This window comes from Coregonus lavaretus (assembly GCF_964263955.1).
Source record: "Coregonus lavaretus genome assembly, chromosome: 23".
NCBI lineage: Eukaryota > Metazoa > Chordata > Actinopteri > Salmoniformes > Salmonidae > Coregonus > Coregonus lavaretus.
In genome coordinates, this window is record NC_140010.1 from 39,578,263 (window position 1) to 39,593,388 (window position 15,126).

The 15,126-nt window shown below is 41.9% G+C and overlaps 1 protein-coding gene across 1 annotated transcript in view; it reads left to right on the top strand.

Annotated features, from left to right (window-relative positions):
- Positions 1–15,126, top strand: part of LOC311150452 (abl interactor 1-like) — a 64,898-nt gene that overhangs the window by 16,043 nt on the left and 33,729 nt on the right. Inside the window, exon 2 of the mRNA XM_084187951.1 lies at positions 7,473–7,640. Within this exon, the coding sequence (XP_084044077.1) occupies positions 7,473–7,640 (168 nt within the window). The remainder of the gene's footprint in view (positions 1–7,472; positions 7,641–15,126) is intronic.

Genomic DNA, 15,126 nt, shown 5'->3' on the forward strand with positions numbered 1-15,126 from the left:
CCAGACCTAATCCCAATTGAGATGTTGTGGCAGGACTTGAAACAAGCAGTTCATGCTTGAAAACCCACATGTCACTGAGTTAAAGCAGTTCTGCATGGAAGAGTGGGCCAAAATTCCTCCACAGTGACGTGAGAGACTGATCAACAACTACAGGAAGCATTTGGTTGGAGTCATTGCAGCTAAAGGTGGCACAACCAGTTATTGAGTGTAAGGGGGCAATTACATTTTCACACAGGGGAATTGGGGGTTGCATAACTTTGTTTATGAAATATATATGTAATTGTTGTGTTATTTGTTCACTTATGTTCCCTTTATCTAATATTAGGTTTTGGTTGAAGATCTGATAACATTCAGTATCACAAATATGCAAAAGTAGAGAAAATTAGAAAGGGGGCAAATACTTTTTCACAGCACTGTATTATTGTGGCTGTAGCAAAATGCTTGCGTTCCTAGCTCCAGCAGTGCAGTAATATCTAACAATTCACATCAATACACACAGATATAAAAGTAAAATAATTGAATTAAGAAATATAAATATTAGGATGTATCTCAAAGTAAATTGTATGCATTTTGTTTTTAGTGGATATAGGCGTTTTTTCCATGTCCCTAGGTGCTATTCATCAACTTCTATGAGAAATATAAGCCATCATTATTTTATAATCCTATTTAAAATCTCTCTTCAAAAACGTTTTTTTTAAAATGATGATTGTATTTATTGTTATTGTATTTAATATTTTCTGTGTGTCCCTGATTTGACTTTCTACCCTGTTAGTTTGTAGTACCACCTTCCGGAGACACTTGAAACCCTACCTCTTTAAGGAATACCTGGAATAGTATAATAGTGATCCTTCTACCCCCCCCTTTACTACCACTGTCTTTTGTCTAAACTAACACCTGACTTATTTAACCTGCTAGCACTTACTTGTTTAAAGAAATTGACTTATTGTGATCGAGATGTAGTTGTCCCTGATTGCACTGACTTTGCTCACAGCTGCTTGTTTGAAGAAGTGTACTTACTGTGATCAAGATGTGGTTGTCCCACTGGCTATCCTAAGTTGAATGCACCAATTTGTAAGTCGCTCTGGATAAGAGCGTCTGCTAAATGACTTAAATGTAAATGTAAATGTACTCTTCCCACAATGACATCATATTCAGGAAGTGTCCACATTTTTGGGGTGGGAAAACAACAGAGCAAAGCTAAATATAACCACTCAGTTTTATCTAGATGATTTATCTCCCCAGAGACCAAAGAAAAATCCTGATTGGATCTTTTTTTTCTCCTCAGTTTTCTCAGACATTGATATTCAAAAAATACAACAATTATTAGAAGGCCTTGATGGTTCCCCACTGATATACAGTCAGGTCCAAAATGACTGGCACCCTTGACAAAGATTATCAAAAAAGACTGTATAACATTAATAATACAAATATAGAGCTACAGGTAACTGTCAAAATAAAGGAAACACCAACATAAAGTGTCTTAATAGGGCGTTGGGCCACCACGAGCCAGAACAGCTTCCATGCATCTTGGCATAGATTCTACAAGTGTCTGAAACTATATTGGAGGGATGCAACTTGGTGTTTTGTTGATGGTGGTGGAAAACGCTGTCGCAAGCACTGCTCCAGAATCTCCCATTATTGTTCAATTGGGTTGAGATCTGGTGACTGAGACAGCCATGGCATATGACTTACATCGTTGTCATGCTCATCAAACCATTCAGTGATCACTTGTACCCTGTGGGGTCATATCCATGATAGCCAAAATAATGGCCTGCCCAGCCAATACATGACCCTAAGCATGATGGGATGTTAATGACTTCATTAAGTTAGGAACCACACCTGTGTGGAAGCACCTGCTTTCAATATACTTTGTATCCCTCATTTACTCAAGTGTTTCATTATCTTGGCAGTTTCCTGTATATTGTATGCTCAACATTTTTGGAAAATAACATTATTTTATACTAATACAATTGCTCAGAGAAAGAGATTTTGTTCAACAAGAAAAATGTACATCTCAAAAAGATAGGGGTCAAAATTTGTTTGTCAAGGGGGTTCAAGTCCAGAGACTGAGATGGCCATTGTAAAATGTTGATTTTGTGGTAAATTAACCATTTCTTTGAGGATTTTGATGTGTGTTTGGGGTTATTGTCTTGCTGGAAGACACACTTGTGGCCAAGTTTCAGCCTCCTGGCAGAGGCAGCCAGGTTTTGGGCTAAAATGTCCCGGTACTGGGTAAAGTTCATAATACCGTTGACCTTAACAAGGGCCCCAGGACCAGTGGAAGTGTATCATATTAATAAAACAAATTATGAAAAAAGTGGGGGCAGGATTAGGCACTCAGGAATGCCGTTTTGTTCAGGCTACGACAATGACGCTAACTTAATAGCAATTTGGAGATGTAAGGGTCACCCAATGGGGGCACCAGATATGCCATATTGTATAATCCAGATAAATCCAGCTGTGCAGTTGGATAGCTCGTCATCAGTGACGTCATTGGGGAGCACTACAGGTCATGTGGCCTGCTATAACACCTTTATAACCATATCATAAAAGAACACAATGCCCATTGATAAATGCCATAATCCACAATGACAGGCAAACTAGCATAATAGCTTTCTCCATAGACTTCCAGTTATTGTGCTAGTTAGCAATTGCGCTAATGCTAGTTGGCAACTTCCTTCAAACTGCACGCAGAGACATAAAGAAAATCATTGCCAAAATCCCGAACTATCCCTTTAAGGAAGGAAACACACAAGCAACAGTATTTGTCACAGCTGAGTCCCCACTTTAAACCCCCCTTCACATGAGTTATGAGTTTGTGGCCTTCAAGTCTTTTTCAGATAGTAGCAGCAGGCCAGGGGCCAGTATAAAAAAAATATGTATTCACTAACTGTAAGTCGCTCTGGATAAGAGCGTCTGCTAAATGACTAAAATGTAAATGTAAAATGTAGTATCATTAGATGATGGGGTACTAGTTCAAACGTACCAGGTTAGTATAGTGTGGGTCTCCCATCATAAAGTAGGCTACCAAATACCAAGATAAAGACTGGTTAGCCTTGGTAAAGAGTTGAAAATGAAGAGCTATAGGAGTTGGAGATTAGGAGAGTTGTACCATGTGTGTCTACCATCATAAAGTACCACCTACCATTAGTGATGGGGGAAAAAATTGATAGTTACATATCACAATATTATTGTGGACGATATTATACTGATACTTTGAGGGGGGGGGGGGGGGTGTTTTTGCTAGCTAGCGTTAGCAGGCGACCTGTTCGGAAAACAGCACATGAAATTAGTGGAACATTTGATGAGACATGAACACCACAGGTCAGTGAATCCCTGATACAACTATTGGTCTACAGGATACGAAGAGGATGGGAAAGGGGGTCAAAGAGATGTTGAGTGGGATGGTTTTTCCTGTCAATTTCCCCTGTGCAATGGATTCAGACCAAGAAGTGTTGTGTTGTAATCTACTATCTCTTAGTGATCACTATCATGAAATTACTTCAGTTGATAAACGACTTCAAACAATCGTGTCCCCTGGAGAATATTTGTATATTTTAATTACTATTAACTACAGTAGGGAGCTTTTTGTTGTGGTTTTACCTTCTTTCGTCCTATGTATTAAAGAAGTGTTGATGTATACCATCACCTACCATGAGGTTGTGACCCTACTGACTGCTCCAAACTCTTCCAATGTTATAGAGAATGTCCTCTTTGACCCTTGGATTACTAGGCCCATCTCCAATAGCAGTTCGCAATAACCCCCTTTTGGCTCTGTCACGCCTGCTCCCGCTCCCCCTCCCTGGCGCTCGAGGGCGCCAGGCTGACCATCATTACGCGCACCTGTCACCATCGTTACGCGCATCAGCGCTTTATTGGACTCACCTGAACTTCATCACTGCTTGGTTACCTCCCCTATATCTGTCTGTTCCTCAGTTTGATCCCAGTGTCTGCATTCATGTTGTTTCGTTTCCGTTGTCCAGACGCTGTCAGTGTTTTGTTCCTGTCTGATTTTTCCATTAAATGTTCGCTCCCTGCGTCTGTCCTTACAGGCTCAGCAGCAACAGGGCTAAGCTGCTCTCCATTTGGGCAGTCTGTACTCCACCATAAAAACAGTTGTACTGCAGGTCAAGTAAGATCAGTGTTCAATTTGCACTGCTCTACCTGTTCTGTGCCTTGGTGTGTTGGTTAATGGAAATATCTAACATACAAAATCTTGGGCCTACCCAATCCAGTTTGAGATGTTAGGTAATCCCACCACTGCCACCAAATGTGAGTACTTCTGTAACGTTGTGTGTGGTTTCTAAACACTCAAGCTTTGTCAAAATAGTATTTATACACTCTAAATGCACTCAACAGCCTAAATACAACATGATCCCAAATGTTTCAACAACCAAAAATTGGGACTGTGTAGCTTTTTTAGGACGTTGGTCTATGTTTAAAAGGTGTTAACACAACCTAATCCTTCTCTCTCCAACACTAAGATTTACCACTTGTCCTCAATTACCCCGAATTAGAGGTGTGGCCCCTTGCCTTGTCGACAAATAAAGCCACCAATGCAGATGAGACAGACATTCTCCCAAATTCATTCACTCAACTCAATTCACTCAGCGCCGACTAAGTTGCTTCCAATGATAACAAGGCTTTAGCCATGGTTCGATTTCTAACAAGTGCATAATGTAAGGGTACTTTAAGTCACACGTTCGTACTGTACTATTATTCAGATGAATGGAAGCATGGGAACATACAGTATATGGAGATGTCAATCACTGCTACAAGGTTCTTTCTAGATGTCTGTGTGTGCCTGAGGACATGCATACGTGTGTATGTGTGTGTGCGTGTGTGTTGCCATTGTGTATGTACAATTCTGTGCCAAGTTTGTGCTGCGATTACATTGTAAAACATAGGCTTTTTAAATGTCTGTGTTTGTGCGGGTATGTGTTGTCAGAATCTATTTGTCTGCACTGCGTGGACTTGCTTTGATGCATTGTGTACACGCAGGGCATTTTCTATTTACACAAATTCACTGCAACAGGGTCTGTTGTATCGAACCCAATCTTTCAAATACCTTGAGCGTTTGCTCTAGTCTGCCTGGAGTGCCAGATGGGAAAGGTATGCAGTTTAGGGACTGTTCTATTAATACATTAAGCCAGACAAGCTTAATCAAGCACCGATGAAGTATTTGAAATGGATTCAAATAGTATTTGAACCCAGGTCTGCTGTGTGCGTGTGTGGTGTGTAGTCTTCATGCACATCGTAGGCCTATACTTACAACGGAACTGTGTGTGGAGCAATGACTGTAGGCTCAGACAGATGGCTGTTGCAGCAGGGAGGGACCCGCTTCCTAACCAATGTCCCAGCATTCCCGGAGGCTAACGTCCCAATGTGCACCTGTTTATTCGGAAGTGGCGGTGTGAATTCCACTCTACCCAGCATGCATTGCTTGTCACCTTATCAGAAATGCCAAGTAACATATGGAGAAAAACCCTGTCCTCGTGTAGGCATAGGTATTTTTAGAGCACCGCCTAAGGGATTTTATCAATGTTTTCCTATGTTGTCTACTGGGTGAATTCGTGTTCTGTTTTGCACAAGTTTATTTGACTCTGCCTGAGTCCCCCCCCCCCTACATTGTATATCTTCTATTTCTCCTCCCTTTGTATATCTCAGTGCTTCCCCCTCTCCCTTTATATCCCCCAATCTTTCTTTCTCACTTTTCAATAAAATTCGATATGGAATCGGCAACAAATACTATATGCCAAAGCAGAAGAGTTGATGATCTTCAACAGTTTTCTGTTTTCCAAACCTCTACTCAAGTACCCCCTGCCAGTTTCATTTATTTGATGTATTCCAGTGCAAGCACACCTGAGGGGGTGCTCAAGGAAATGTTTGCAAAACACTGTTGTGGATCTATAACTCCTCTGCCTCCATTTTTTTTATGTGACCACGTTTTCCATAAACTCTGTTAAATATCTGCTCCCAATTAAAGATTCAAATATGTCTGCAGAAAGAATGGGGTGGCAGCTAAGACGACACCTTGCCTTTGAAAAAATTTATTTTGGTTATTGAACTACAGTAAGTGAAGTGGAGTTACACCTGGTAACAGAATTGCAGTAATGAAATTTCATCATGGTCCCTGAGCTGTACTACAGAAATGCATAATTATGGATATAAACGTCATTCTCTTCATGGTGATGTATCCTAAATAGGTACACAAAGGTAGAAATATGCAATATCCTCCTTTGCATATTTGGACATTATTCTACACACTGGCTATTCTTTTTATGACCTCCGCCACCAAACAAGACCACATTTGGTTGGTCCGGGCCAAACCAAATCTGAACCAATCATATTCGTCTATGTTTCACAAGTTTTAACTACTTTTCAACGTCCATGGACGTCCGGTGTTGGTCTGTGCTCAGTGGTTGAGGATGTTAGTTACAGTAAATGGAAAGAGATGGGGCTCATGGGTAGGTCAGTAAGAGCCGAGAGAGGTGGCATTAATTAGAGGGAGAGGGAAGAGAGAGAGAGCGGGAGGGAGCGAGGGGTTGTCCAGACTTTTCACACTCTTGCTTTGACCACCAGACGACAGAAAGAGAAAGAAAACAGTTATGAGCTGAACATAACAGTCTGCCAGTGGAAGGGAGGACAGTAGCAGGCGACCCAACTGTGGTTTGTGACTACTATGATTTCCCATTGTAGCCAATTCAATTGCAGAAATTCTGTTACCAATTTTTCGGGAATTCCGTTACCAATTTGGTAACAGAATTTTGAGTTTGAATCACTTAATAATTCATAAACAAATAATTCATAAATCAGTAAAAACACTATAAATAATTGGTAGGTCTACCTTTGCTTGTTACTTCTGTGAACTTTCATTATCCTTCCCCCTCATGAGGGAGAGAAATTAGAAAATATCTTAAAGATATGTGGGTTTTTGGTAATGGAATTTCAAGGCATAAGACAATGTTTTTTAAACTTACAGAAGGTAGAAGAAATTCTCCTTAACTAAATATAAGTGTTGATATTAGTTGGTAGGGGTCATTACTTCAACAGTATTGTGCTTTGATGTATTTTTAATACCTAAGACCCCTATTCCATCTGTTTAACAAGAAATCAACCATTGCTTATTCAACGTTTTTAGGATGGAAAATTGTTGAAAAATGTATATATGCCTTAAGTTCTCAAAAATATAGACTCTTAGCTTTCATTTGACACCCAATTTGACATGCTCCAATGAACTTAACATGTTGGTGCTCATGGGTCCTTTTACATGGAAATGACCATTATACAAAAAAGCTTTGTTGAATTGAATCTACAAAATGTACTGTGTAATGTTCAATGTATACAATGGTCTTTCCCCCTGCTCCAACCTATGTGTGTGGATGTGTCTTTTGGGGGGTTTGGGATAAAGCAGAAGTCAAATTTCCATTGGATCTTGTGTAGTCATCTTCATCTTCTTCATCATCTTCTAGGCACAGGACAAGAGGAAAGCTCTGGAGGAGACTAAAGCCTACACCACCCAGTCTCTGGCGAGCGTGGCCTACCAGATCAATGCCTTAGCCAACAACGTGCTGCAGCTGCTGGACATCCAGGCCTCGCAGCTGCGCCGAATGGAGTCCTCCATCAACCACATCTCTCAGGTCAGGAGAGATACACTTTAGAACTGGGCGTTATGGAAATAAATCCATATCGCAATAAATAGTCTGAATTTATGTGATAACGATGAATAGAACGATGTTTATACCATTAATGTGCACCACATGTTTTACTAATTATCCTTTAAACTACTACTATGAGTTTGATGGTTGTAGCCATCAGTTGTCCCATTAATTATCACCCATATTAGCAAACGTATTTCATTTCAAACTTCACATTTCTCTAGTATAAGCTACTTATTGAAATGAACGATATCAGCAAAATGCCTGCGATAAGTGATCGGTATGGTCGGTGTCGATAATGTTTGGTTTATCGTCCCAGCACTAATACACATACACACATACAGTGAGGAGAACAAGTATTTGATACACTGCCGATTTTGCAGGTTTTCCTACTTACAAAGCATGTAGAGGTCTGTCATTTTTATCATAGGTACACTTCAACTGTGAGAGACAGAATCTAAAACAAAAATCCAGAAAATCATATTGTATGATTTTTAAGTAATTCATTTGCATTTTATTGCATGACATAAGTATTTGATACATCACAAAAGCAGAACTTAATATTTGGTACAGAAACCTTTGTTTCCAATTACAGAGATCATACGTTTCCTGTAGGTCTTGACCAGGTTTGCACACACTGCAGCAGGGATTTTGGCCCACTCCTCCATATAGACCTTCTCCAGATCCTTCAGGTTTCAGGGCTGTCGCTGGGCAATACGGACTTTCAGCTCCCTCCAAAGATGTTCTATTGGGTTCAGGTCTGGAGACTGGCTAGGCCACTCCAGGACCTTGAGATGCTTCTTACGGAGCCACTCCTTAGTTGCCCTGGCTGTGTGTTTCGGGTCGTTGTCATGCTGGAAGAACCAGCCACGACCCATCTTCAATGCTCTTACTGAGGGAAGGAGGTTGTTGGCCAAGATCTCGCGATACATGGCCCCATCCATCCTCCCCTCAATACGGTGCATTTGTCCTGTCCCCTTTGCAGAAAAGCATCCCCAAAGAATGATGTTTCCACCTCCATACTTCACGGTTGGGATGGTGTTCTTGGGGTTGTACTCATCCTTCTTCTTCCTCCAAACACGGCGAGTGGAGTTTAGACCAAAAAGCTCTATTTTTGTCTCATCAGACCACATGACCTTCTCCCATTCCTCCTCTGGATCATCCAGATGGTCATTGGCAAACTTCAGACGGGCCTGGACATGCGCTGGCTTGAGCAGGGGGATCTTGCGTGCACTGCAGGATTTTAATCCATGACGACGTAGTGTGTTACTAATGGTTTTCTTTGAGACTGTGGTCCCAGCTCTCTTCAGGTCATTGACCAGGTCCTGCCGTGTAGTTCTGGGCTGATCCCTCACCTTCCTCATGATCATTGATGCCCCACGAGGTGAGATCTTGCATGGAGCCCCAGACCGAGGGTGATTGACCGTCATCTTGAACTTCTTCCATTTTCTAATAATTGCGCCAACAGTTGTTGCCTTCTCACCAAGCTGCTTGCCTATTGTCCTGTAGCCCATCCCAGCCTTGTGCAGGTCTACAATTTTATCCCTGATGTCCTTACACAGCTCTCTGGTCTTGGCCGTTGTGGAGAGGTTGGAGTCTGTTTGATTGAGTGTGTGGACAGGTGTCTTTTATACAGGTAACGAGTTCAAACAGGTGCAGTTAATACAGGTAATGAGTGGAGAACAGGAGGGCTTCTTAAAGAAAAACTAACAGGTCTGTGAGAGCCGGAATTCTTACTGGTTGGTAGGTGATCAAATACTTATGTCATGCAATAAAATGCAAATGAATTACTTAAAAATCATACAATGTGATTTTCTGGATTTTTGTTTTAGATTCCGTCTCTCACAGTTGAAGTGTACCTATGATAAAAATTACAGACCTCTACATGCTTTGTAAGTAGGAAAACCTGCAAAATCGGCAGTGTATCAAATACTTGTTCTCCCCACTGTACATGGGCTCAGACACACACATATGCATGTGCACACACACACACACACGGAAGCACATGCACATGACACACACACGCATGTGAGCACGCACATACACAAGCACACAGATGGAAACACATGACACACATACCTCTATCAACCACGCATCACCTGTCTAGACACACACACTTACACAGATACACAATCACACTAAAACCTCCACTCTCAGCCCTGGCACTCACACCATTGTACACACTACCAAAGATACACAACAGCACTCAAGGTGGTTTTATAGGCTCATTCACCAGCAAACAAACAATCTGCTCCACAACCATCTAGCTCAGTGTTTCCCAAACTCGGTCCTGGGGACCCCAAGGGGTGCACGTTTTGGTTTTTGCCCTAGCACTACACAGCTGATTAAAATAATAAAAGCTTGATGATTAGTTGATTATTTTGAATTAGCTGTGTAGTGCTAGGGCAAAAACCAAAAACGTGCACCCCTTGGGGTCCCCAGGCCTGAGTTTGAGAAACACTGACCTAGCTAGTAGTGCTTAATCCTCTCATATATTTCATTAGGATTGGGCTGGAGTACAAATCTGACATCTCTAATACCTGGTGTGTGTGAAACGCCCCAGTTAGAATCACCTCTATCCTTCCTGCATGCTGTGTAATTGAGTTGAGAAGTCATACAAGCCTGCCATAAAAGAGATAGCTATTGATCCTTGGGTAGGTTCAGTGTTTCATCCGCCCTAGTAATGGTACTGTAGGGATAAGCACTGAGGTGAGTCTTCTTTGTAGAGAAATGATAAATGGATGAATAAGATAACTCTGGTCTTGCAGCGATTGTGTATCATTGCTTTGGTTTCATATTGAAGATATTTCACGGAATACATATAAATTATATATATGTCGGATCCTGGTTGAAGTGATGTAGCATCCACCTTTAGTAGAGCCTGACCGATAAGGGATTTTTGGGTCTGATACCAATTTTAGGGAGGGAAAAGTCACCAATTACCGATATACAGTTGAAGTTTGAAGTTTACATACACTTAGGTTGGAGTCATTAAAACTCGTTTTTCAACCACTCCACAAATTTCTTGTTAACAAACTAGTTTTGGCAAGTCGGTTAGGACATCTACTTTGTGCATGACACAAGTCATTTTTCCAACAATTGTTTACAGACAGATTATTTCACTTATAATTTACTCTATCACAATTCCAGTGGGTCAGAAGTTTACATACACTAAGTTGACTGTGCCTTTAAACAGCTTGGAATATTCCAGAAAATTATGTCATGGCTTTAGAAGCTTCTGATAGGCTAATTGACATCATTTGAGTTAATTGGAGGTGTACCTGTGGATGTATTTCAAGGCCTACCTTCAAACTCAGTGCCTCTTTGCTTGACATCCTGGGAAAAGACCACAGAAAAAAAGACCACAGAAAAAAATGGTAGACCTCCACAAGTCTGGTTCATCCTTGGGAGCAATTTCCAAAGGCCTGAAGGTACCACATTCATCTGTACAAATAGTACGCAAGTATAAACACCATGGGACCACACAGCCGTCATACCGCTCAGGAAGGAGAAGCGTTCTGTCTCCTAGAGATGAACGTACTTTGGTGCGAAAAGTGCAAATCAATCCCAGAACAACAGCAAAGGACCTTGTGAAGATGCTGGAGGAAACAGGTACAAAAGTATCTATATCCACAGTAAAACGAGTCCTATATTGACATAACCTGAAAGGCCGCTCAGCAAGGAAGAAGCCACTGCTCCAAAACTGCCATATAAAAGCCAGACTACGGTTTGCAACTGCACATGGGGACAAAGATCGTACTTTTTGGAGAAATGTCCTCTGGTCTAATGAAACAAAAATAGAACTGTTTGGCCATAATGACCCTTGCTATGTTTTGAGGAAAAGGGGCATGCTTGCAAGCCGAAGAACACCATCCCAACCGTGAAGCACGGGGGTGGCAGCATCATGCTGTGGGGGTGCTTTGCTGCAGGAGGGACTGGTGCACTTCACAAAATAGATGGCATCATGAGGAAGGAAATGTATGTGGATATATTGAAGCAACATCTCAAGACATCAGTCAGCAAGTTAAAGCTTGGTCGCAAATGGGTCTTCCAAATGGACAATGACTCCAAGCATACTTCCAAAGTTGTGGCAAAGTGGCTTAAGGACAACAAAGTCAAGGATTTGGAGTGGCCTTCACAAAGCCCTGACCTCAATCCTATAGAAAATGTGTGGGCAGAACAGAAAAGGCGTGTGCGAGCAAGGAGGCCTACAAACCTGACTCAGTTACACCAGCTCTGTCAGGAGGAATTGGCAAAAATTCACCCAACTTATTGTGGGAAACTTGTGGAAGGCTACCTGAAACATTTGACCCAAGTTAAACAATTTAAAGGCAATGCTACCAAATACTAATTGAGTGTATGTAAACTTCTGACCCACTGGGAATGTGATGAAAGAAATGAAAGCTGAAATAAATCATTCTCTACTATTATTCTGACATTTCACATTCTTAAAATAAAGTGGTGATCCTAACTGACCTAAGACAGGGAATTTTTACTAGGATTAAATGTCAGGAATTGTGAAAAACTGAGTTTAAATGTATTTGGCTAAGGTGTATGTAAACTTCCGACTTCAACTATATCTTTATACAGTGCATTCGGAAAGTATTCAGACCCATTGACTATTTCCACATTTTATTACGTTACAGCCTCATTCTAAAATTGATTAAATAGTTTTTTCCCCCCTCATCAATCTACACACAATACCCCATAATGACAAAGCAAAAGTTGTTTTTTTGAAATTTTTGCTAATGTATCACAAAATAAAACCTGAAATATCACATTTACATAAGTATTCCAACCCTTTACTCAGTAGTTTGTTGAAGCACCTTTGGCAGCGATTACAGCCTAGAGTCTTCTTGGGTATGACATTACAAGCTTGGCACACCTGTATTTGGCGAGTTTCTCCCATTCTTCTCTGCAGATCCTCTCAAGCTCTGTCAGGTTGGATGGGGACCGTTGCTTCACAGCTATTTTCAGGTCTCTCCATAGATGTTCAATTGGGTTCAAGTCTGGGCTCTGGCTGGGCCACTCAAGGACATTCAGAGACTTGTCCCGAAGCCACTCCTGCGTTGTCTTGGCTGTGTGCTTAGGGTCGTTGTCCTGTTGGAAGGTGAACCTTCGCCCCAGTCTGAGGTCTTGAGCGCTCTGGAGCAGGTTTTCACAAAGGATCTCTCTGTACTTTGCTCTGTTCATATTTCCCTCGATCCTGACTAGTCTCCCAGTTCCTGCCGCTGAAAAACATCCCCACAGCATGATGCTGCCCCCACCATGCTATACCGTAGGGATGGTGCCAGGTTTCCTTCAGACGTGACGCTTGGCATTCAGGCCAAAGAGTTAAATCTTGGTTTCATCAGACCAGAGAATCTTGTTTCTCATGGTCTGAGTCCTTTAGGTGCCTTCTGGCAAACTCCAAGCGGGCTGTCGTGTGCCTTTTACTGAGGAGTGGCTTCCGTCTGGCCACTCTACCATAAAGGCCTGATTGGTGGAGTGCTGCAGAGATGGTTGTCCTTCTGGAAGGTTCTCCCATCTCCATCGGGTTCTTGGTCACCTCCCTGACCAAGGCCCTTCTCTCCCGATTGCTCAGTTTGGCTGGGCAGCCAGCACTAGGAAGAGTCTTGGTGGTTCCAAACTTCTTCCATTTAAGAATGATGGAGGCCACTGTGTTCTTGGGAACCTTCAATGCTGCAGACATTTTTTGGTACCCTTCCCCAGATCTGTGCCTCAACACAATCCTGTATCGGAGCTCTACAGACAATTCCTTCAACCTCATGGCTTGGTTTTTGCTCTGACATGCACTGTCAACTGTGGGAGCTTATATAGACAGGTGTGTTCCTTTCCAAATCATGTCCAATCAATTGAATTTACCACAGGTGGACTCCAATAAAGTTGTAGAAACATCTCAAGGATGATCAATGGAAACAGGATGCACCTGAGCTCAATTTAAAGTCTCATAGCAAAGGGTCATAATACTTATGTAAATAAGGTATTTCTGTTTTTAATTTTTTATAGATTTGCAAAAATTTCTAAAAACCTGTTTTCGCATTGTCATTATGGGGTATTGTGTGTAGATTGATGAGGAAAATTTAAATTTTTATCAATTTTAGAATAAGGTTGTAACAAAATGTGGAAAAAGTCAAGGGGTCTGAATACTTTCCGAATGCTCTGTATACATTATCTGATATATTGTTTTTTAGAGGTGGAATGAAAAACATACCTTTTTTACACAAATTGTGCTCCAAACAATTAACAGGTATTCTAAATGATGATTTCTTAACAAAATATGAATATGTCCATTATTTTAAGAACATTTTATTTGTGGTTTACAGGATATCCACCAAAAAGCAACTATATCCTCTATAAATATGACAGTAAATACAAAACTTGTTTAGTTTACCTTCTTAGGTACAGCTTCAAGGTCATGTGAACAAACACTTTATGGGGCCTCCCGAGAGGCGTCACTACAGACCCGGGTTTGATCCCAGGCTGTGTCACAGCCGGCTGTGATCGGAAGACCCATGAGGCGGCGCACAATTGGCCCAGCGTCGTCCGGGTTAGGGGAGAGGTTGGCCGGCCCATCGCGTTCCATCGCGTTCTAGCGACTCCTTGTGGCGGGCCAGGCACCTGCCAGCTGGACAGTGTTTCCTCTGACACATTGTTGCGGCTGTCTTCTTGGTTAAGCCAGCAGTGTATCAAGAAGCAGTGCAGCTTGGCAGGGAGGACGCATGGCTCTCGACTTTCGCCTCTCCCGAGTCCGTAGGGGAGTTGCAGCGATGGGACAAGACTGAAACTACCAATTGGATATCACGAAAAATTATTTATGGCAACCTGGCAATGAGAGTACGTTATGACAAGCACAAGCTAGCTGTTCATTACGACAATGTTTTCTTACAGAAACCATATGTACATTACACTGTTATTCAATACAAAATGTATTGGCTATACATCTTAACTGCAAATGGCATGCGCTGATGACTAAAAACATTTATGCAGGCAAATGCTTGCCACACTGGTTTTAGTCCCATGTTCTAATTTAGATAGCTAGCTAACATTAGCTACTTATCTCATCATGAGTGCAAGCACATGACCTGAATTATAGATCTGCGCCAACTGTCTTGCTTTTTGCAGACAGTTGGCGGGCCTGGACATGCGCTGGCTTGAGCAGGGGGATCTTGCGTGCACTGCAGGATTTTAATCCATGACGACGTAGTGTGTTACTAATGGTTTTCTTTGAGACTGTGGTCCCAGCTCTCTTCAGGTCATTGACCAGGTCCTGCCGTGTAGTTCTGGGCTGATCCCTCACCTTCCTCATGATCATTGATGCCCCACGAGGTGAGATCTTGCATGGAGCCCCAGACCGAGGGTGATTGACCGTCATCTTGAACTTCTTCCATTTTCTAATAATTGCGCCAACAGTTGTTGCCTTCTCACCAAGCTGCTTGCCTATTGTCCTGTAGCCCATCCCAGCCTT